This window comes from Callorhinchus milii, unplaced genomic scaffold, assembly GCF_018977255.1.
Source record: "Callorhinchus milii isolate IMCB2004 unplaced genomic scaffold, IMCB_Cmil_1.0 Scaffold1, whole genome shotgun sequence".
In the NCBI taxonomy this organism is placed as follows: Eukaryota; Metazoa; Chordata; class Chondrichthyes; order Chimaeriformes; family Callorhinchidae; genus Callorhinchus; species Callorhinchus milii.
Genome location: NW_024704742.1, coordinates 19991293 through 20015592, shown reverse-complemented (window position 1 = coordinate 20015592; position 24300 = coordinate 19991293). Strand labels below are relative to the sequence as shown.

At 39.1% G+C, this 24300-nt stretch overlaps 1 protein-coding gene across 11 annotated transcripts in view; it reads right to left on the bottom strand.

Moving 5' to 3' along the window:
• Nucleotides 1–24300, bottom strand: part of rapgef2b (Rap guanine nucleotide exchange factor 2b) — a 228131-nt gene that overhangs the window by 2478 nt on the left and 201353 nt on the right. For 4 of the 11 annotated variants that reach the window (XM_042337922.1, XM_042337925.1, XM_042337927.1 and 1 more), the window contains 8 exons: nucleotides 23583–23606; nucleotides 21458–21681; nucleotides 19495–19683; nucleotides 18808–18960; nucleotides 17073–17189; nucleotides 14846–15074; nucleotides 13492–14060; nucleotides 8526–8861 (listed from right to left, as the gene is read on the bottom strand). In XM_042337922.1, the coding sequence (XP_042193856.1) occupies nucleotides 8526–8861; nucleotides 13492–14060; nucleotides 14846–15074; nucleotides 17073–17189; nucleotides 18808–18960; nucleotides 19495–19683; nucleotides 21458–21681; nucleotides 23583–23606 (1841 nt within the window). The remainder of the gene's footprint in view (nucleotides 1–8525; nucleotides 8862–13491; nucleotides 14061–14845; nucleotides 15075–17072; nucleotides 17190–18807; nucleotides 18961–19494; nucleotides 19684–21457; nucleotides 21682–23582; nucleotides 23607–24300) is intronic. The other 7 variants (XM_042337934.1, XM_042337943.1, XM_042337955.1 and 4 more) reach the window with 5 other exon arrangements.

The following is a 24300-nucleotide window of genomic DNA, read 5'->3' as shown; positions in this document are numbered from 1 at the left end:
CCCAGTAACTGGTCCATCCCTCCAAGTCCTGCCAATGAGCCAGGCTGGCTAGGCTGTCATTAGCAATCGCCTGGAGTGGTACAGCTGATGAATCAATGATCAACGAATAAGGAAAGTGGCCCTTATTTGAATATAATTAAGAACCTCCTGATCTAGATGGTCAGCATGGCCAAGTCACCTAAATTTGCATTTCTGTGACTCAAATGGTGAAGGGTAGCCTCTCTTGTGGGTTAGGGGGATGTAATGAGATTTTTGGTCTCAGCTGAATATTTAACACATGTGGAAATGTCTTGTGTCTGGAATGGAGTATGCAGTCTCTTCAGCAAAGAACATATCAATTGGTCATTTTCAATCTACGACTGTTTGTGGGACATTGCTGTGTGCAATTGGCTGCCGCGTTTGCCCACAAATTAGTCAATTCACTTTACAGTGTGTTCTGTGAAACGCTTTGGGACGTCCTCCCGACGTGAACAGCGCTATATCAAATGCAAGGATTATTATTATCTTCTGCTCACCTAATTCCAGAAATTAATAGGTGCAGTTTGGCAAGAGCCAAGGCTAGGGGTCCCCAGAGTTGTGTGTTGGGTACTTCTGGAATTAACTAATTAAAATTGCATAGTTTGTGACTGAGAGGACCATCTGGCAAGATTCCTGCTGTTTGTCCAGCTAGGTCCACCCTACTCCTTAGGGTTGTGGGCTATTCATTAACAATATCCAATTGGGAAGAATCTCTGCACCAGTCTACTGCTCTAAGTTCTGCCAATGAGACAGGTTGACTGATCTGGCACTAGCAGTGCCTTGGAAGCAGAGCGGCGCCTCCTGGCTCAGGAACTGGAATACCGAGACTGCCAAACAGAACTGACTCGATTTGGACATTCTGTTGAAAGAAACCTTGGAGCCAAAGAGACCCTGCTTACTCCTCTCCCCCACCCCCTCCCAAACTAAGGTGGATGTCAATCATCCTATAGCATTATTTTGAAGAAGTTAAGGGTATTCTCGTAGTAAATATTTCACAACAATCAAATTCACCCGAAAATAAAAGATTTGGTGAATTATCTTATTGCTATTTCTGAGGCTCTCTTGGTACAGATTGCTTATGTATTCACCTACATGATGAAGAACCTCATTGAGTCAGGTGCTTGGAAACATTTCAATGAGATAAACTAAGTATTATATATTAATAAAGCACGTTTGTTGCACTTTTTACATTTTCATTTTTGCATTTCCACAGCTTCTGGTCTTGGCGATTTGGACTATGAATTTCAGTCTTGGATGCATTTTGTTCTCATTCCTTATTCATCATTCAATTCCTATTGACTAATGAAATCTTGTCTGAGCTCATCCAGTTGGTAACTGCCCAACATCCGATCTAACTTAGAAGCTACATCAAAACCCATCATAGCTACGACACGCTACCTTTTATCCGTTCAATGCACAAATCTGAGTCATTCCGCATTTAATTCTTAACTACTTCAGGCACATGTTTTAGCATGAAAAGATATAAATGATGGGTGTGTTGTATTTAGCACTCAAGTTGTTAATAATCCTTGCATTTGATATAGCATATCATATTGTCAAGACATCTCAAAGCATTTCAAAGGATATATGTTTCGCCCACAAATAATGGTCAATTCACTTTACAATATATTCTGTGAAGCTCTTTGAGACTTCTCAAACACGTGTTAAGGCGCTATATCAAATGCAAGGATTATTATTATTATACTGTCGAGTGACTCTGTGTTTTGTGGGTGAACACAGCAGCCAATTTGCGCCCAGCAATATCCCACAAACTGCCATTTTGTGGGTGACCAATATTTATTTTGTGGGATTGCTGGCTAGGACTCCAGAATAAACTCCTTTCTCTTCAAATAATGCCATGGGGTCTTTAGCAGCCACCTGGACAGGCAGGCAGACCTCAGTTTAAAGTCTCATCCGATGGACAGCACTTCCGACAATGCAGCATTGCAATGTAGTGTCAGCATATAGACGATATGGGTTCCAAGACCCTCAGAAGTAAGTGACCTAAGTCAGGCTGACACATTAAGCAATAATTCTACAATCTCATCATTTGTCTTTCTAAAGAGCATATTCCGTAACAACTTGCAATTAAATTGCATATTAGAGCACTTTTACAAAGATGGGCGCAGACTCTAAGCAAGTGGGGGCCTAGGGGAGGAAGAGGGAGGAGGGAGGCACAGTCAGAGGTAAATTTTTAGACAGGATTTTCAGACAAATAGAGAGCAGTGAGACGGGGTTAAAAAGAGGGAGTTCCTGAGGTAAGGGTCACAGTATCTGAAGACTCAATTACCAATGATGGACACGCCAGGCCCAGGTTAACTGAAGAAAGGGAGCACAATGGGATAGGAGAAGATCAGTCAGTGAGGTGCTAGGGCATGAGGGATTGTTAGAGTGAAGATCTTGAAACATAGGGAGACCGTGGAGCTTGGTGAGGCCTGGGGTGATAGGCAGATTTAGAGCAGGTGAGAATATGGGCGTGGAGTTTATATCAGCTGGAGTTTATGGATAGCAGAATAGGGAGACTGTCAAAGAGTGCATAGAAAAGTCTACACTTCAATGCAGACAACTACCTTATGTAATGAATGTACATATTCTGATGCTAAAGCAACTACAAGTGATGTATATAATTCATTTATATGCCATATGCCATAGGCATTGTTGCTGAGCAGATTTTGTAGAAAGGAATATCAAAGGTTGTTTGAGACAACTATTGCATTCGTCTTCAGAACAATAAAATCCACATGAAACTACAAACATAAAACAGTCGAGGCATAATCAGGTGGGGCTCAGTCATTCTCCCCAGGCTATAAACAGACTTTCTCTTCTTTCTCTGCCTTGCCCCCACCTGCTTATGGAAACAAATTATTTTGAGGCACAAATTACCATGGGAGACATTTTTGACACATACTGTATGTGGTTAGCAAAGATTCAGAGACCGTTATGAGCAGAAGCTCCCTAACCTGTCAGAGAAACAGATGTTTCAGATATAAATCCACTGGAGAACTATATATAGAGCCTAGGACGCATTAGCAGAACTCAAGGTGGGGGGAAAGAGAGGGGAAACAGAACTAACCTTACCTTTATCACATTTATTGCAAGGAATATTATATAAGCTTTTTTAGAATAATTGATTGCATGAGAAAATTCACACTTTTATCAGTGTGTTTTAAAATTTTAACACCCGTATGCTTATTGAGCAATACAAAAAGGCTGCTGCTACTGCCTAATTTATACTGCAGGTAGCATTGTCGCATTGCCTCTAGCAGTAGAATGATTTCGAGCAGGAAGCCTCAATTACACTCATTTATTTCCAATCCCTTTTGCAGAGGACTGATATGAGCTCTGAACATGTACACTTTTCACTGTTGCCATACAACAGATAGCTTTTAATTTCATTGCAGAGCTGGGAGTTCAGCTGGCTCTCTAATAACATTAACAATAGCTAGTTGAAAACTGTAATTTACATTTATATAGTGCCTTTAACATCAAGAAGGCATCTTAAAATGCTTCCCATAGCTGACCTAGAGCCTCCATACACATGCACAAACATAGACAGACAGGTTCAGAGACAGACAGCATACACAGGCTTCCAGCTCCAAGTCATTGTGCTGCTAGAGACGGAGTACACAGGCAGGCGGCAGAAAGTCTTGGAAAACACACACGTACGTGTGCAGTACATTTGCACTACCTGCATGTATGCTGGTGCAAACCTCTGTTGGCAAAACCATCTCCTAAAGAAGTCCTCAAGCTAGGCTCTAATGTAACTCACTTTGCAAACATGTATAACAAAAACAATTTATAATGTACTATTCCACCCTGTAGACACAAATTCCATAATATGAATTGAAGCTCTGAAACAAAATACATAAAAGCTGAATTTCTGGTTTTCATTCCATGCATCACTTCAATTAGGTCACCTCCAGCCAAATTGGGGAAGTAACTTTCATCCCTTCAGTCCAGTATTCATCACTAGAAGATATTTCAGCAAAGAGTTGTTATAACATGGAATGCTTCATAATTAGTACATATTGAGGCTGAGAACATTGGAAAGGGAAACTGAAACATCTGAAGGGAAACAAGATAAAAACGGTATAGGATGAGGGTAGAAAATTGTGAATTAGGATTATAATATTACTTGCATTTGATAATAGTGCCTTACCATGTTGTTGAGACATCTCAAAGTGTTTCACAGGCTATACTGTAAAGTGGAATGCCTGTGTATTTTATGGGCAAAACAAGGCAGCCAGTTTTGCGTACAGCAATGTCTCACAGCCATAGATTGGGTGACCTTTTTTTATTTGTGGAATTCTTGGCTAGGACACCGTGAGAAACTCCCTTCGTTTTTTCAATAGTGCCCTGCGATATTAAACAGCCATGTGAACAGGTAGAGAGGACCTCAGTTTAACTTCTCATCCGAGGCGTGGCCCTCTGACAATGCAGGACCCCTAGCGCTGCCTTGCAGGGTCATCTTAGACTATGTGATTCTAAGTCTAGATGTAGGGCTTGAACCCACAACCTTCTGACTCAAGAGGCGAGAGTGCTACCACTGAGCCATATTGACACACTAGGGTAAATAGTTCTAACAGGAACTATTAAGCAAAGACTTGATGAACAAAATAAAATCCCTCAGTTTGTAGTCTCGATAATTCTATATGTTCTTTGCAGGCAGTGTGTACTATCAATCGCCTTCAAGTCTATTACTGATCTTCTCTTTACCTATGAGATCAGCACTTCTGCAGCATGGGGTAGATACAAATAATTCGACAGACATGGTCCGTTGTCTTCTGTTAAAATTATTCTCCTGGTTATCTTCATTGCTCCCAGTTAATTTTTTTTTCATTTTCAGCTTGTTTCTTGGTTTCTTCCTTTCTTTGGATTTAATTAGATTCTTTGGTTTATTCTATGTTATTCTAATGCCCTCACGCTATCTTTCTGCCTTGATGAATTCTGTCATTTTAGATTTTCCTCACCTCTATTTTGTTAGAAATCTTTTAAGCTAACTTCCAATGACCATCCCACAATTAAGAATGGTTACAGCCATTAGATGCCTCCTACATTCATTCCTGCAGGTCAAATAATAGAATGACGGGTGTAGAGTTCTACACCACTCAACTTCTGCAACATTTATCTCAGAAGAGGTTTACCTGCCGATGGAAGGCCAGTAAACTCCTGCCATAAACTGTAATATTACTCATCACTTGGGTCCGGGAGTGCTGGACCAATTCTATCTTGATGGCAGGAGTAGATGTGCAACCAAACCATCTCAAATAGTGATACAACTATTGGAAGTCTAACTATATCCTTGGAATTATTCCTTTTTCCTGTGCTTTCCCTCTATCATTTCCTAAATTATTTGCCTCTTATTACCTTTTTGTTCTTTGCTTTCTGATTTCCACGTCAGGTTCTTTTTTAAATTTGATATGTTTCTTTTTTTTTTCTGTTCCTGGCGCCATGAAGCAGAGGAGGGAAAGAGAGAGAGCAATTACATACAAGGAAATTAAGGGCAACAAAGAAACACCGCACCACCCACAGACATATAAAGGAAATAACATAGAACAGCCAGAGGAGAGAGATGGTGTATAGCAATGGTTTTCAAGCTGTGGGGCAGGCCACCCTTGAGGGGGCACAAAGACATTATCAGGGGGCCTGTTAGGGTCATCATCTGGTTGTTTTTTAACTGGCCTGGCCGGATTTTGTACTTCCTTTCCAGTTGCTGGCTTTTTCGTGTGAGTGAGCGCAGGCGCACACTCGGCACTGAGAAACAAGGTGAGAGCGCAGGCATAGGGCTACAGCGTGACGTAAAGCTGGGAGAGCACAGTAACGTGCACGCTTAGCTTTGTGGCAGGAAGGTCTTTGGTTAAAAGGTAAGTTAATGTTTGAAATTTCCTTCCTCCATGTACCCCTATTCAGTATTACTTTTAATAGGCCATTATAGGGACCATTTGGGAGTTTTTTCTTCTTTCACTGTATAAGTATTTGTTAGTTTCTCTCTGCTTGGAGAGCGAATGCAAGAAAGTTAGAGCGGGAGATAAGCATATTTTTATGTATTGGTAAGTATTTTATTATTATATTACCTTTTTTATTATTAAATATGAGCTGCTTTTTATGGTAAAGAGAGTTTTATAAAAAATGTAGTAGGCCAACTACAGAGGTATATGAAATGCATTAAGTTTATTCAGTAGTAGTCTAGTGGTACTGTGCTACTTATGTCACTCTTTCTGTCTTAAACAATGTAATATCAACTGAGCAAATAAAATCCTCTTGCTCTATACAAAAATACTATTTCTTAGAAAGATCTGCACGGGACATGAATCTCCGAAAAGAGGTGAAGGGCAAAAACAGTTTGGGGGCCTCTGGTGTTAAGCCTGCTAATTTCAGCAATGCATATTAGAGGCACATAAGTGTAGCTGGGACTTCTATTGTCTCGTGTTAAGAAATTTCTTGGTAAAGATTTCTAAGTTAGGAAAGCACACATTTCAAGAATGCACCAAATAACAAGAAACATGGGAAGGGCATTAGATAGCAAGAGTTGAGACAGATTGTAAGACAGCAAATAAGCAGGATAGAGACAGAGAGCGAGAAATATAAAGAGGATACAAGCATACCAGAGACAATAAAGCAGACCAAGCAGTAATTGTGCTCCAGCATGACACAGGTGATGCTAGGATGAGACAGGACGTAAAGGGTATACATTGCAAAGCAGTCTCATTTGTCTAGAGATTATCATTCTCAATTTACGGATCTCACTGTTGGAAGTAATGTTCATTTCTTATTTCACTCAGCTCCATGTGCCGGATTTTATTTGAATCTAGCCTGCTCAATGTAAATAAAATCCTCTTCGTTTTAGAACCAGCCATATATTTACTGTTTATGGCTGTCTTGGTTTCTTTCGTTCGACCTCATATTTACTTTGAGACACATCCCTGTTCTTAATGACATTGTGTAATTTGTAGCAAGAGAAAACAATGTTACATAGGAAAATGTATATTTGCATAAAATGAGTGTTACAGCATTCAGTTATTCGATAAGTACATAAACATGTCCTCTTGGTTTCGGCTTGTAGGTGATTTTTTCAAAGGAGGAGACAAATACAAAGAAATCTCAATGTCACCAACCTTCCTTTGTAACATTGAAACAACTAATCACATCCATTGCATACCATCCATTAAAATACTTTAACACTAGCCCAAAATATGCTCACATAGCACATCATTTCAATTGAGTTTTTTATTTCGCTGCCCATTAACCTCTGTAACCTTGGACCATCTTAGACTGTGATTCATTTGATAAAAAAACTGTACTCATATCAGCACTGTGTTAAACAAAGACACGGGCTCCCCAAAGGCTTAGCAGATAAACAACCATGCAATGGATAAAACAAGCAGCCAAGTTAAATCTCTGTTTTATGCTGAATTAGCCAAGATGAAGGTGGGGTGCCATGGCTGGTCTCAACAAGAAACGGTAAGTGAGAAAAAGCAAATTGGACTTGACTGTGATAGTTCCCTAAGGTGAATACTCTATTAACACTCACTGGCTTGGATCACACAAGACCATTCAAACTAGGTATTGGAAACCTGTCAATGCCTGAGGAGTGTTTCCCCAGCATGAGTCACTGCCTTCAACAGGGCAGAAATTAGAGGGAAAGTGGAGGAGGGATCATCTCAACATACCAGCTCCTGGAACGGGCTAGAATATGGGGATAAAGAGGTGACTCAACCTGAAGAGAAATGGCACTGAAAAGTTAAACTGTAATATTTTAAAGTTGAAGGTTGAATTCAAGATTGAACTGGTTCAAAAAGGTTAAGCTATTATATAGTATTAATGTCAAAGTCAGCTATTTGTAAGCTTTCTGTCTGCCACTGCTGTAAAGGGATTTTCCTCAAATCACAGTATGTCACCAGGATGGACACTGGCCACTCTCAGCTTAAGCAGAATAATGGTAGACATTTTTCATCTGATGTACAACATAAAATTCCTCAAAGGAGAGTAGAACTAAAGAACTCACATACATATTTTACACAAGCCCACCAATAAAGTGGAGAGCTTTAAAAAATATATTCCTCTTTAATCAGGTAAAAAAGAAAAGTTCAGTCTTAAATTTTGTAAAACACACATTGAGTTACAACTGAGAAGCTGCATATGATGCTGTAATATACTCTCTGAAGGGGCTTTCTGAATTTATAGACGATAGAAATAAAATTCCCTTCTTTCATTTTCTTCTGAAAACATAATCAGAAGTTCAGATAACAAGTAAAAACTGCTTCAGCTTATCAACTTCTTCATTGAAGAATCATCCCTTGCCATCTAATGTATTATTCTACAGGATTCTACATTATGAGTTTCTGTAAAGTACTCCAAAAGTACCACTGTCATTAAAAAATAAATATAAAATCATTTTACAATTATATTCTGGAATATTTTCTGCTCACTCGGATTCTACAGAATATATCCATATTAGCCGGTGCATTCAATAATATAGCTGACCAAAATAATCACTTAAAGCTTACCATCTTCATCTTCAGATGGGAAACCCTGAGACTGCAGGTGAGCTAGTCTGGGGTCAGATTCATTTGGCTTGTGCCACTGAGGTCGGCTAAGAGGCCTGACCTGCGAGTGACTGATCGAATGTGGAGCTGCACTTTGAACAGTTGAGGGTCCAAGGGAATCACTTGGTCTTCCCACCAACCGTGACCTTTGTAGTGCCACATTATAGTCCGGAGGCTTCATGCCTGGATGTCGATGGCCTTCCTGGAAATCTGCAATGGGAATTCCAACATACCCAGGAGGCGTTGGAGGTGGCTCTCGATATCTGCCCTCTTTTCGTGCTGCAGTAACACAATACACTACCATAAGAGACAATCGATTAACACAATGTACAAAAATACAGAAACTGAAAATAGATCCTTGGAATGGCACAAGTTTGAAGTTTGCTGACAGCAATATGATTTGTGAAGTTTAGGAAAGATATTTAAAAGGAGAAAAGCAATTTCTACAGTGATACAATCTTGAAGCAAAGTGTCAAACAGCAAAAGCATCTTTTGATGGAGGGTACAAAGGTGGAATATCTGAAAATAGCAAAGAAGGTTCAGCCTCAGTATGATTCAAAATAAGGCCAGGAGTTGGCATGCAATAAGGTTGAAGAAGCAGAAAGGATACTTATAGAATTTCAAAGCTCACTAAAACTGAATAGGATAAGAATGGCCCTGGGATTTTCTTACAGCCCCATTTAGAATATTCTCTATCCTTTTTCTTCAAAGATATTTTACTAAGTCACTAGAAGCATATTTCCTGCATTAAATTTCATTTACTGAATCTATTTATGTAGACCCAGTCAATGGAATGCAAATATGAGACCTTCAACTCTAGTTTAAAATGACACAAATTAAAGTAACATTAAATCGGACATATAAATATATAAATGATTTTATTATTATTAATAATAATCCTATTTTATCTACCTTGTGCCCCGGCAGGTTAATGCATTGCTATGCTACTTGACTGACTGAAAGGATACGAGTTCCCTTCATTTTACAAAGCAATTTCACCCTTCCAGTTCTACGGAACATAATGGATGTTTATCTGCCTCATAACGTGGAACTGATAAATTACGGTGAAAAGAAAATTCCATGCTAGAATTTACAATGAATTAAGTCCTTGCTGCTTTATTTTATAGGTGTCAAAACTATATCATTCCAAAAACGATTTTGAACAATAAAAATACACAGAGGATTTTGATGGGTAAATACAAATTTGGGTGGGACCACAAACAATGCTTGATATCTCCTTGAAGAGGTACCAAACAAGAAAGCATGGAGTCACCTGCTTCCAGTCATACAACATTGGAAGGAGGGACTTCAATGCACAGTGAAGGGAACGATAATGACTTGAAGCACTAATTGTCTGCCTTGGAGACTTTGGGTAAAAAGTCTTTGGAGTGCGCCTTTGACAATGCTACCATTTGGTTTCCATTATAATTTTGCAGAGCTTTTTGCCCAGTGCACAACCCACTATGAACTTTATACCCTCTTATATTCTTATCCAGGACATAAGGCAGAGTTGGAACATTTCTCAAATAGAAGTTGAACCCAGGGTTGGTTACAGCCTTTTTGGAGAACAGAGCAACCATAATGAAGTGATTCAGAAATATCATGAAAGCCCATAATTCACACATCAGCATTACATCTAGACCAGTTGGTTTGCAGCATTTCACAAGTGTTCCTCCTTCAACTAAAAGAGCACTCTGTTGGATACCTTCAGGCCAAGGTCAAATGCTGGTATACAAAATAAACATGCTCAGCACTGAAACTGCACATGTAAATATATTTGGATTTGCACAAATAACTGAAGGCTATTATTTTCTATTTGCGAAAGTAACAAAAGATTAGTCTTAAATTAAAATATGTAAATTACAGCAAATTTGAAGCAAATATTAAGACTAATAAATAATAATGATCCTTACATCCGGTATATTGCCTTTCACGTTGGGAGGACACCCCTAAGCCTTCACAGGGTGTACTGTAAAGTGTAGTGACTGTGTTTGGTGGGCGAATGCTAACACAAGTACTCAACTGTCTAAATCGCCACCACCCAAAAACAAAGCCTGTCCATTGGGTTGTCATTTATAGAATTGCTGAATAAGATCATGACAGACAGATCTGTTGTCTGGGTCTCAGTGGGTGTTGCTGCCTAGTGACCTTGCTCCACCTTGACCTGATTCTGCTACTCCTCCAGATCCACGGCAAGGTCACCAGTTGCAAGATTATGCAACAAAATATCAGCTGTTTTATTTATGGATGCCCCCTCCCTTGACTGATTGATTCTCTTGTTTGAGATATCCAACACTTTTTGTATTAGGCTTCATGCATGATTCCAGGATAAATTACTTGGGATATGAGAATATGGGAAATGTTCAAAGGGAAAAATGAGCTAGATATAATGGATTTACTACTTCATCTACACCTGCCCAGAAACAAACAGTACCTTGATTTCCGCTATACAAACCGACCAGTGAGCAATGCAGTGCACTGTTGCCTTTATGGTCCCAGCTCGTCTGAATATTTAGTGTTGGTTCACTCATAGCTGAAATATGCTATTGAAATATGTAGGTGCGCAAATCATTAAGGGCAGTATATTATCTCCTAGATTTTAGAAAGGTTGTAGAGCAGTAAAAGTGGTGCTTTTACATTCTATTCAGATGAGTTTATCAAGGTGCTTTTCTCCAGTTTTTCTTGATCTGTTACACAACAAACTGACTCCAGCAACAGTCCTCAAGGACACCTAATAGATACTTGTGACAACCAACATTAGGGCATTGGTAAATTTACCTACTACTGAGTGTAGTGTTTTGTAAGAACCTAGGTGTCTTGTTTGACTCTCAACTGTCTTTTCTCCCCCACATTTAAGTCATGACCCGCTCTGCCTTCCCTCACCTCCGTAACATCGCCCGACTACCCCACTACCTGACCCCTCAGGCCACTGAAACTCTTGTTCATGCCTTCATCACCTCCAGGCTCGACTATGCAAATGTCCTGCTTGTCAGCCTTCCCAACTCCTTCCTCCACAGTCTGCAGATAATCCAGAACTCTGCAGCTCGTGTCCTCTCCCGCACCAAATTCCTTGACACCATCTCCCCCACTCTCGCCCGACTCCATTGGCTCCCTATCCTTCAGAGGATCCAGTTCAAGATCCTGGTCCTCACCTACAAAGCCCTCCATGGCCTCCCTTCACCCTACCTCTGTGACCTCCTAACCCCCTACCAACCCGCCCGTTCCCTCCACTCAGCCGGCTCTGGCCTGCTCCACGTCCCCCGACCCACCCGCCCCACCATTGGCGGGCGCGCCTTCAGTCACTCTGCCCCCATCCTCTGGAATTCTATCCCCCAGTCACTCCGCCTCGCCCCCTCCTTAATCTCCTTCAAGTCCCGCCTCAAGACCCTCCTCTTCGACTATGCCGTCAGCCAACCACCCCCTTCTCTTTCACCACATGTAATAAGACAACAATGTCTGGTGCATCCATCATCTCCAACACAAAGTATGCTCTATGTCATCCTGCTGTATCATATGGTTGAAACTCCCTCCCAAAACATTGCCTTCCTTCACTTCAATATCATCATGTTTGATTTGGTATTGTAAAAATGCCATTAATAAGAATGATAACAATGACAGCAAGCCACAGATCCTGTCTGGTAGAACCGGTAAATTGTAGGGCTTTTGCTCACGGAGTTGGTTACATGTCTATACTTCTAACGTCTGCCTTGCATTACTGCAGATAAGCCTGCTTTGCCAGGCATCTCTCCTCGGTGACAGTTTAACCCCAGGAAGACTTCTGTTTTTTTCAAACTTCCCAGGACATTTAATATTTTGGGGAAACATGTTTTACACTGGAATTTGAAGAGGTGACAGCGGTAACACCAAGTATTTAGTATATTTTTAAATACTGAAATTGTTTGCGGGACACTGCTGTGTGCAATAGTCTGCCGCGTTTAGCCCACAAAATATACAGTCAATTCACTTTGCAGTATGAAGCGCTTTGAGACATCTCAACTTAATGATCAGGCCCTATATCAAATACAAGGATTATTATTTTTATGGCTGCTAACACTGTCAGCCAGAAGAATCTCTCTGCCTCAGTGCTTTTCAGCACATGTAAGGTGGAAGAATCCTTCTGGGCCACTTTCCTGCAGATTGTTGGTGGGTGATTTCAGGGAAGCATTGTAAACCACGATGATGTGTTCTGGCTGCACAATCTTTAAAAAAGATTACAAATAAACTACTTTAGAAAAACATCTACCCTAGCAATTGTCCCTTTAAATATCATCCCAATTTATTTCCCCCCAAAGCCTATGAATTTCTAAAAAATCACATTACTTAAATTTGAGCTACTGTACTAGGTGTTTGGTGTTCAATCAGTCTCTATAGGAAATAGATTTCAAAGAGGTTAAATGACAGAAGGTGTTGCAGTGAGTCAGAGCCAAAATAAGCTACCAAATGCTTAAATGAGAGAAGCCAACGCACATTTGGAAAACTGCATGGGTCATTCAGTGCACAACAAATTAATTACAACAATCAGATTAACTGTGAGACTCCTAATTGAAAATAGAACGGGGGCACAGTGCCACAGAATAGTGGGTTGTGGTTTCCATCCTGGATTATTCACTATGTGCTGCACTGAACAGAAATCAGATCACTCCCTATGATTGTGGATAGGAAAATGGCAGAAATGGTCAATTTTGCAAACTTCCTCAAAGACAGATCAAGCACATATTGATTTGAGAATACTGTGGCTCCCCTCCCCATTAGCAGGGATGGTGCAGCATTGAGGTATAGGAGAGAGATGTAAAAGAGTCTGTTATAAAGTGGAGCAATGAGGATATAACAGCTTTCAGAAATTAAATCAAATTGGAAAAACAAGCTTCATGTGTAAATGCTTTGAGTGCAACTCGACAAACCTTAATATTGCTGGAACTACACTTACCAATGAGACCTTTTGCTGTTGAGGAAGATACTGCTATGTGAGAAGGCCTAGCATTCTGCTTGGAGTCTTCTGCTGTTAACGTTGCACCACTTCCTTCAGAATCAACTGACACATCTTTACCACCTCTCCGTTTTATAGTTCCTGTGTCACCTTCAGAGTCCTCTGCCCAATAACCTGTTGATGATGCCCAGCTACTTCTGCACTGAGCGGGATCATCTTTAAGCTGACTATGTGTACTGTATTTTGTGCCATGTTCTGAAAATATAGTTTGGTCCATCTGGCTGCCTGTAGCCCATGAAGATGGTAGTCCTGTTCCTTCAGCAGAGCTTTCATAAATAAGATTCCCAAAACTACTGAGTGACTCCCAGCTTTTCTGATGCTGAATTGTTTGAATGTTGTCATGAGAACCACTGGAACATGAAGTCCAACTTCCTCGACCACTATCTGCTGCATCAAGAGAAGCCCGGTCCCCTTGGTCCTGGGTTAATTCCTCCATACTGGGCGAAGAGAGTACTGCTGGCCCTGCATACAGGGTTCCTCTGCTCTCTGTGCTTGTTGGTGCAAAGGGACTAAACAAGAAGAGAAATGTTTGTTTTAAAGGTTGGAAAACAATATCCACATACTGAATATTACAGCCCTGTAAGGAGTTTCTGGCAATATACACCAGTTGCAGATTTTTTAACTTAGTAAATCTTTACAATAACACTGGTATCAAAAATTAGAAAGTAGCATTGCATAGTATGTTTGCAATCCTTAAACATTATCAATACAGGCTTGCAAGTTGGAACAAAATGGAATAGTCAAAAATACGTTCTTGCTCATGCTATCAAATTGATCTTGAGCCGCAGCTATTACTTATGTTATTATTAATTGTATCTTTATTAAGCTATCCTTTAGAATAAAGAGGAGAGTCACCCCTTGGCAGCTCAGTGCACACGGCCTCATTCCAACTCTGAATTAATAAACTGCAAGAAAATAGTTCAGTTGGTTGGGGAATTGACTTGTAATTTGGTAGCATTCACAAGGTACACAGGTGTGGGGATTGCACCACAATGCTTCTGCAGTATCTTAGTATCTGTCCTCAAATTTCTCTTTGCGACTCTAAACCTATATCCTCTTGGTTTACTGTTCTGGGTTTACTTTTTCAATCCCACTTAAAATTGTATACAACGTTATCAGGAACCCTGTGAGATGTCTTGTCTCAAGACTGAAGAGCCCTAGCTTGTCTAATCTGAACTGATTGTACAGTTAGCAATAAGATTGGTTTTTTAACATACTAATCAGAAAGAGGAAAAAACTATTTCTCTAATTGCAGTACCACATTTTTTTGATATTAAAAAATGCATTCTCCAACCTGACACAGTATTGATCCGAGTCTATCGTTGATCGCTTCTCCAATCTTCTCTCTATGCCTAGATTTGAATCCACAACACCGACAGAAAGCCGCTGCCGTCTGTCATCGTGCAGCATGACAGACACAGAGTCAAAGGAAGAATTGCTGACAATGCTGGAGCGGGAGGAAATTTCACTGTGCCCAGAGTCCGAGAAATTATCTGCAGTGGCACTCGGTGCTAAAGCAAAACCTAGAAAATGGAACAACATTGTATTACATGGGATCTAGGATTTCAGTACCTCTTACAAATTGAAGTGCTGGGAAGAAAAAATATATAATGATCAGACCTTTGAAAATATTGCAGTGTTGTTTCACATCCACTCCATTAAATAAAACTGAACTGGTATAAAATCAAAATTGAATGCTGTTTGAGGAAGCCATTGGAATAAAGGCTCTCTTCATACAGGATACAAAGGGAAGACAAAGACCTTCAAGTTCAAGTTACAGTATTTTGGTTAAAGCAAGCTAATTTTATATTAAAGAAAACCTTTGAAAACAACGCTTTATTGAATGGCAGGCCTTCGTGCGATACTGCAGGCTTTCTTGTAATGCACAGGTAAAAATAGGGAATATGTCCTTTGTAAAAGATTTTTAACCTTTATAGAAATGAAAAATTTGAATAAACACAATTCGAGTAAAAACTTGAAATGTGCCTGTATTAAATTTTGAAGCTTATCATCATGACTGTAAGATTTCACCCGAATGTAATGCCAGATCTCTGGCAGCAAAACTGAATTTTAAAATCGCTATAGGTTTAAAAGGCCATAACATTAGAAACATAAATTGCATAAACTTGCAGAAAATAATTTTAAGTTAAATTATAAAAGGCAAGAATATGGAAACAAAGATGGGAGAAAATGCATCACAGGACAAGCACAGGAAGNTTTTTTTAAATTAAAGTGAAAATCGATTGTAATGGGTTACGGTTATTACTGTAAGGCTAATCATTCCAGTACTCCATTTTTGTGAGGAGGGGGGCAGTAGTGCACAAGTGAAAAACTGATGGGCCCACAGAGATCACAATTTCCATAGGCTTACTGGCAATCTAAAAATTAAAAGGCAATTACAAGCTTAAGTTTCCCCCAAAAGAGGCAATCGTAGAAGACTGCATGTCCAAAAACGTATCCGAAAAGGCAAAATAAGCATCGGAATTAATAATCATGCAACTTGACAGCAAATGAACATGTTTAGTAATTAATATGTCTGCTGTGTGTTGCAATTTTGTTTTTGCAACTTATTTGAAGATAAGTAGGAGAGCCTTGTAAGCATGGGATGAATTATGAAGGTCTTTTTCTTTCACAAGTGACAGAATATCAGTCAATTTGTGATTTAATTCTTCCACAGGGATTGTCAAAAGGGTTGAAATTGTTCCAGCACATTTTGTCTTGTGAACTTCATTGTACAAACCTACACATGTACATTTTGCGTTTAGTATCTGAATTGTCACCGTCAGGGATAGGGACTTTAGAACTAGAGCGGTTGACGCCGAATCCACTAAACTACTTCAATATGGTACTGTTCTACTAATTTCACAATCATCTATACAGATAAATGCAGTCACTGGAACTGCAAGACTCAAGGTGAGGTTTTTTTTGAGCAACACAACCATTTAGATGGGTTTAAACACAAGAAAATGTACATATTTGGAATGGCAAAAGTTGAAAGAATTTATATCATGTTTCTCCTTTATCTGATGTTGGTGGCTCAGGTCATTTTATGCATTTATGCCACTTTAAAAATTTCTATATTTTAAAAACATGAAATTTGAACTTCATTGTGAAATGGTACGTTCCAACTATCCAAAATGCTGGAAGACGTAATGTTTTGTTTGCAAATTCTCTTTTTCTATTAGGCTGTGTCACTGCACTCAGCTCAGCTCCCAACAGCCCTAACCCACAATTTTAGTTTTTATAATCTATCGTTGTCTTTTCTAATAAACTGCAGAAAGACAATCTGTCTCATCTTTCTAGTCTAACATGTTTCTCCATCACCTATGTCAAGGATGTACAAATCACTCTCTAAATTTCTTGCCTGTGATAATTGTACCATTTTCAACACCAGTTTACTCAACTTGGCTTAAAAACATCCTAGAGCCATCACTGCAGCCGCTGCTCGTCTCAACTGAGTGCCCTAAGGCTACCAATCCCTCAACTAAACTAGTAGATTTTGCTTTGTACGACAACCCCACCTATCCCATAGATCCGTGGTGCATTGTTATTCTTGTTACTGTTTTCACTTCCAAGAGAGGATGAAGAGCCTGTTAGGTCCGACTGTCTGGAGCCATGAGATCTCGGCTTACTGCAACCTGACAAACAGGATGAGAAAACCAGTTTAGAAATCAAATCTATCATTCACCGTATCTCCTTGAACAGAACCAAGCTCTCATTTTTCCAGACAACCTTTGCTGTGGTGGGGAGGAGGGGGGGGTCATTGTCTGACTAATTCACAAAGAGTTCTAAGGAGCATTTAAACCTCAAATAAGAGTTGGCAACAAGCCTGATTTTTTTCTCTATCCTTTTTAAAATACGATTATCGGGTCCATTAGCCACCTGTACATACAAAGGTTATTCCACACTTATACAAGATGTGGCGACCACATACTCCTTACTGGTAAATTCACAGCAGGCTGAAAATGTGGAAGGTCACACTTGATAAACTCAAAAATCTACCGGTTAGACAAAAATACACCTACAAAATATCTTTTAAATGCTCACCTTACTAGAAATTAATGAAATTAACAACAATCTCAAAAATATTTACCAAAAAGGTATGAAAAAGATTACAAAATATGAAATAATCATTGAAAGGACAGAGCTCATTTTCCCAACAACCTGAATACCTATTATTACCTATTGTCTGCATCTAAGTGATGAGATTTATCGTTTGAAAATCAGTGTCTTAGGAAGATGTTAAGTGTAAAATACAACCTTATGGAATAACTGCTAAAACGGGGCTTCACTAATGCTGTTCAACATCATACATCAGCAATACTGCTCACCACAACCCTAAATCTAATGAGCATTTTGTGTTCTATTCTGGGTTTGTTTTTAATTATGCTGTTCGTGTTCTACTGCACTTTATGAGTTGGTGGTTCTGCTCAAGGACATATCGTAGCCTTCCACACAGAAACAGATATTGAACTTCTCAGACCAACTAAACTGACAGGGAAAAAATTGACTGTTATCTATCAGTTAGTCAGCTAAGCAGCTATTAGTCTGCGCGATGATGGTGGAAAGACATTTCAGCTTTTGTGCTATCCAAAGTCACATGGTTATGCAGAATAAGACCTGAGCCAACAAGTAGCAACAAAGAGAACAGGATGCATTTCTTTTTCTTTTAATTTATATGGGAGTTGTATGTCATATTTGTCAGTTATGCAATTAAGGTGGTATATTTTTGCAAGAATAATTGCAGTACTTATCTACAGTGTTTTGATTAATTTTTCTTTCTACAAATCAAAAATGTCATGCAAAACACAATTGGGTGTATTAGTGGTAGATAACACTATTGGATCAATGTAATAACGTTAAAAGTAAACATAACAATAATCCTTGCATTTATCAAGTATTCGAGACGTCTCAAAGCGCATTTGGTATGCATTTAAGGAGTGAGTAAAATTATTGTGCCATTTTGTCCTTTTGTTGGGGGGAATATGCCTTAAACTAGTTAAGCCTGAACAAACGCCATATATCTTCCAAATTTTATAAGGTGAGAGCACACATGAATAGCCACTATAAGTAATGGGGCAATATTTGCACATGTAGATAACTAGGCAGTTGCAGACGAAAAGTGCACTTGCAGTAGATTGGAAATCAGGACTGAATAAGTATTTGTATCACACTTTGTTAGTAAACTACGTTTTTGAGTGAGGGAGAAGGAATTTTGATTTCTCTTTTGGGATCTGGGACATATTAAGACGCTACCTTTCCTTGGAGAGGTCTGAGGAGATGTAGGGGGAGATGACAGCTGGGAAGATGTGTTTGATATTGTATCTTCTGATTGCTTTTTATTTCGATCCAAATTTGCCTCTTCAGACAAGGACAGAATTTTCTTCAAGGCTTGAGGAGAATGAGTACCTTAAGGATAGGAATAAAAATCATACTGCAATTGAAGCAACATCCCTGGCTTCAATGCCTGCACAGTAAATAACATTAAGCAAGCATACAACAGAGAAGAGGAAACATTTACTGAAATAAATGTAAAAATCACAAATTCAAGATAACTTAACTAATGAAAGGGGTTAGAATTTTCCTTTACATAGAGGGTGTGACTGGATTGCAGAAATACTTCTGAGGAGGGCAATTTTTTTTGAAAAAAGGAAATCAGATCAATAATTGTAAAAGAATAACAACAATTAAGAGTGGGATTAGATAAGGTAGCTTATATCAAGAAAAACACCAGTACAGACTTGATGGGCCAAATGGCCGGTTTCTGTACTGTAACATTCTAGGATTGTCAATATTCACAAGAACGAGAACAAACCATTCCACACTTTATTGCAACGGTACTCCAGCTAGGCTATTTTTAATGCACATTTTGGGTAGAGGCAAAGGGAAAAGTATCAAATGCAGTTCTGAGAATTATGTACGCATTTAGAAACCCTGAATTACCAAATGGTGGGAGATCCTTAATTGGTACTTTCTTCCGTGATTGATACATGGTTACAGCTTGGACTGGGACCTGAAGGGCCTGGTTTGCTTTCTGCTGCTGCTGTTTCAGATGTTGTGCTCCTGATCTTGGAGCAACTGGCGATGTGTCTGATGGTTTCCCTGCTTTCTTGTCTCCTATGCTCTTGGGTACTATTCAACAATTGAGAAATAAACAAGTAAGAAGCACAGATTAGTTCTGAAAAGAAGGTTCTAAACTGCTCTACAATTTTCAAATCATCTATCTTTACACTTAAAGAAAACAAATACTTCAGATGTATTTCACAACTTTGTCGTCATTATCACTTGAATGCCAAATCCAACTGAGAGCGATTGGTACGGAATTCAAAAAAGATGCCAGCCATAAGTTCATTAAAAATCATATTTTCAAGGAACACACATTCTGGTAAATGCTTAGAGCAAATACATAGTGAAGATTATACAGTTATAAATGTTAATGCTTAACCAACTTCCGAGGCTGATTAGTTTAATGCACAGTCGGATCAAGATTATGGATGTTAAATAGAAAAAAAAGGATTGACATAAGTAAGGATTTACCATGCACCACATTTTTCCAAAGGGGATTGATACCATAAAACCACAGAGCACAGAGAAGGCCATTCTGACCATTTTACCTGTGCTGTCTCTACAGCTAGCTCTACAGCTATATTTCCTGGACACTTAGGTTTAATACTTTCTGTTAAAATTCCAATCTGGTGATCATATTTAATTCATTCCGAACTGATTGAATGGAGAATTATTCACTGTACTTATTCACTTTAACTACCAGTTCGATGGGAATATTTCCCTGATTTATGTACAGTACTATGTGAAAAGGAATTAAGTTTTACTTGTGGAAAACAATTTCTCCCCTTCAAACTGCTCCACTAGTTGTTTCCAGAGTGAGGACAGTTTTTGCTGATCCAAGACAGACATTTATTTGCGAGTTGCCATGTATGAATACAAATGATCCTGTTTGAAATATTGACTAGAGTTCTGCACTCAGTCCCTTACGTATTCTGTTTGCCAATTCAAACACTATTTTCAAAATAATACTGTATGCTCAAGTGTTTCTGATTAAAATATTGCTAACAGATGTCCTGTCTGTAAAAATATTATACAATTAATGCAACCACAGTATAATCCAGTCAGTGATACTACTCGCTGTTAATTTGTCCTTTCTGTACTGTCCCCACTACAATTACACACATGCCAAGACTTATTCCCTAGGCCCACCCATAATAATGGCCATGGGTGAGGGACTGGAGGTGGCCCAGCTGTTTTCCCCCAATAATTAAGAGCTACATTAAAAATCAAATACCTAATAAAATTGATTCCCCCCACTTCAATTACCCACCCCCACTTCCCTACAGCTCTTCTGAAAGCAAATCATTGTATCTGTCCAGGCACTGGTCACCTTCTGGCACATTGCTCAAATTGTATTACTTAACTCCAAGTGTTGGTAAACTATTTGACTCTGCAGGAGGGAGGCAGTATCAGAACAGATGCCCAATCCTTCCTGTCCTCACCTGATATCCTTCCAGCAGGGATCTCCGAGAAGCAATCAAATTGGGAACGTTAATACCTTAACCCTTCTAACCCACAGGAACTGAGGTCAATTCTAGTAGCTCAGTTGTCCCAACTGAGATCAGTGAGCTAAACAAAGAACATGATTCAAACCTGCAAACCTTGAGTCTACATTTAACGGCATTGTCTTTATCCCCTAAGCCATCAAAGATGGCATCATACTTCTAAATACTTCATCATGAAAAGGCTTATAAACAAAAATCAAAAGCTTTCTCTACAGCATTGCATGCAAATAACTTTTTAACAGAAATGTTTTGATAAATAGCTTTAGCAATAATATGTAAAATAGATATATATTAGATATTCAAAATTAAATGATTTTTCGAAGTCTGTGACTCACGTGTATTAGTGGATGGCTCGCACTGCAGTGATAAGGCCTGCAGGCTTTCTTCATCCATGTCCAAATTGAGGTTAGCCAGATATTGTTTTACTTTCCGAGCCATCTGTGCATCTTCATAGAGTTTCTTCGCATTGAGAAATGAGCTGCGGCGGACCCGTTTCTTATGCCCCCCTGTTTGCACCACATCCAGCACAGCAGCATTTGTACTGCCCTGGCTAAGTGACCTGCCATGGAGGAAAGAGACAGATGGCACTGGTTTCAGCTTGGGGGTTAAAGACTGGTACATGCAAAAGTCACATTGAGGTCAGTCTTTGTTCAAGCGCAAAATACCACATGCTTCATTCCAGTGTCAGACAGATAAAAATGAAGAATGAAATGGGAGGGAGGAAGAGAGGAACAGCTGTCCGATCCTTTCAACAGCAGCTACTCTGAAGTTAGTCCTATCTTGCTCCAACTTGACAATCAAAAATGTCACCACTATAAGCATCTCTGCCCAGAAGTTTAATAGAAGCCACTATTTTGTCAGAAGGTTGGAGCAAGAATTAAAGTTCATGCAACACTAATGTTAAATAGCAGCTATAATAAGTCCTGGTAATATCAATACATTATTTTCGAAATGTAAAATATATCCCATCTCCCTCCCCACTCACCATTTTGCCTTGCATCATTTGATGAAGGATATGCAATTCATGCACCCCACTCTTTCTCCTCACAAAATCTAATATTTTCCCTTGCACAGGAAGATGAAACAACAACAACTTGCATTTGGAAAACAAATAACCGCTGTCTCCTCAGAAGCCTGACAAAACCATGCTCACCTTTTCCGACATTTGGCTTTCTTTCCTCAGTATCTCACAATCTCTGCTTGAGCATTTTGGTTAACGTTTTCAGACCCGAGCCTCTCTGTCTCCTCCTAGTCTCCCCCAGCCGCTGCTCTATGTTCCACTCTCTCATTCCCTGCCTCCTCGTGGCCCCATCTCTGTCTTAAAGTCCTGCCTCAAAACCTACTTCCTCGAACACCTTATGATCACTCCCTTTCCTCTCCTGCTGTCCAACCCCGCCTTCATGCTCAACGACATTAGCCTACTTAAAGGGTACCAGAGTTGTTGTTATTGTTATTGTTGTCAAAAACCCGAAGGTACTCAACTCTGGTACTTCAAAAATCACACCTACTACACCGACCACCCAATACAGTTATTTAAGAACAAAGCTTTCCTCGATATTGAAAAATGTACAATTATGCATACATATGCAAAAATACTTGCCCAAATATAAATTTAACCAATGCAATTTAATTTGATATCCATGATATAATAGCATTTCTGTTAAAATACAGGGAAAACGTATAGTGCAGTCAGCTGGGTCCAATGACTCATCAGCCAAGTGAGGCGTGAAACAATGGCCAACTTCCAACTCAGCAGGTCACGGCTGATGTCCATCCAGGAAATAAAGTCAGCAGCAACCTGATAAACTGGAAGTTAGCCAATTTAATATGAGAAGCCAGCTAGTTCAGTGCTGAAAGTCAGATGTACCAGATCTTCCAGTTATCATGGGTCCACAGTAGACTGCACTATAAGCATGGCAGCATACAATCAAATGGTGCTATAACAGTTCCTCTGTATTTATAAAAGTCAAGTGTTATAAGTCTAGGGATCACCACAGTCATAAATGAAACCATGAGTTAAATCCAGCACACGAAAGTGTGTAAAATTGTAATACTTAATTACTCATACAAATATAATAATGCCAATATTTTAATTTGTAAATATTTGAATTTATACTTTTTTAAAAAAATCAGATGTCTTCCAGAATCACATCCATTCTAAGCCACTTTGTCATGTACATATTTAAATGTCAGTTCCAATCTTCATTATATTTTTGACTTTCAGAGGGCTGTCTGCTCTCATGGTTCCAAAGATGGTGCTTGTAAACTTTTTTTTTAAATGACCTTAGTAGCCTAAGCAAATGTTAGATGAAAATTTATGTCAGTAGGTAAAGTTCATTCAACAGGAGGCCAGCACACAAATGGGTTAAACTGAAAAATGTTGAAGCAAAAGGGAATCAGCAGATAGGAATAATGCAAATAGCAAAACATGTCCTCATTGCCTACAGTACCACCACTTACCCAAGACTTCTCCATTTCTTCTTCCTGTAAGTGAGAGCCATGAATATTGAAGCGTGGGTATAGAAAGAAAGATAGAGAAAGATCACAAGCTCAGACAGAAAAGACCAGATCTCAGACATGCAGTAACAGAAGCCAAGGGACATAACACAGTCCAGTCACTTCAATCATCACAACACAAAATAGTGACCATGATCATTGTATTAAGTCTCAAACACTCCCCAGTCCAGTCATAATATTTACCCTCTGTGAACAAAATGACTATTTTAAAGCTGCAATAATTAAGTGAAATGATACAATAATTAAAATGTTGCATTGAGATGATCAATTTATAATCTGAGTTTCAATTTTTTTAAAATGAGGACAGTAAATGGGGCCTACTGCAGGTACAACATACTATTTTTATGAAAAGTACTTAAATAGCTCCCGACCAGGCAGGCTGATTTCTGGAAACTTTGATCTCTCAACATCTCATTTGAATCATCATTTAAAAACATTTTAAATACAATGAATATAAAATATCACCTACCATGTAGAACTTTACAGTTCAATTCAGTGACCTTTCTCCCGCACCACTCAAACACACAAAAAAAAACTGAGGACTGCTCAAATATTGAAACATTGGAGAACCCATGAAGATAAAGCTTCCCTTAAAAATGATTTTGACTCAATGACATCATGAATTAAGAAGACATCCCTCCCCATATGGTTCCCAGATCTC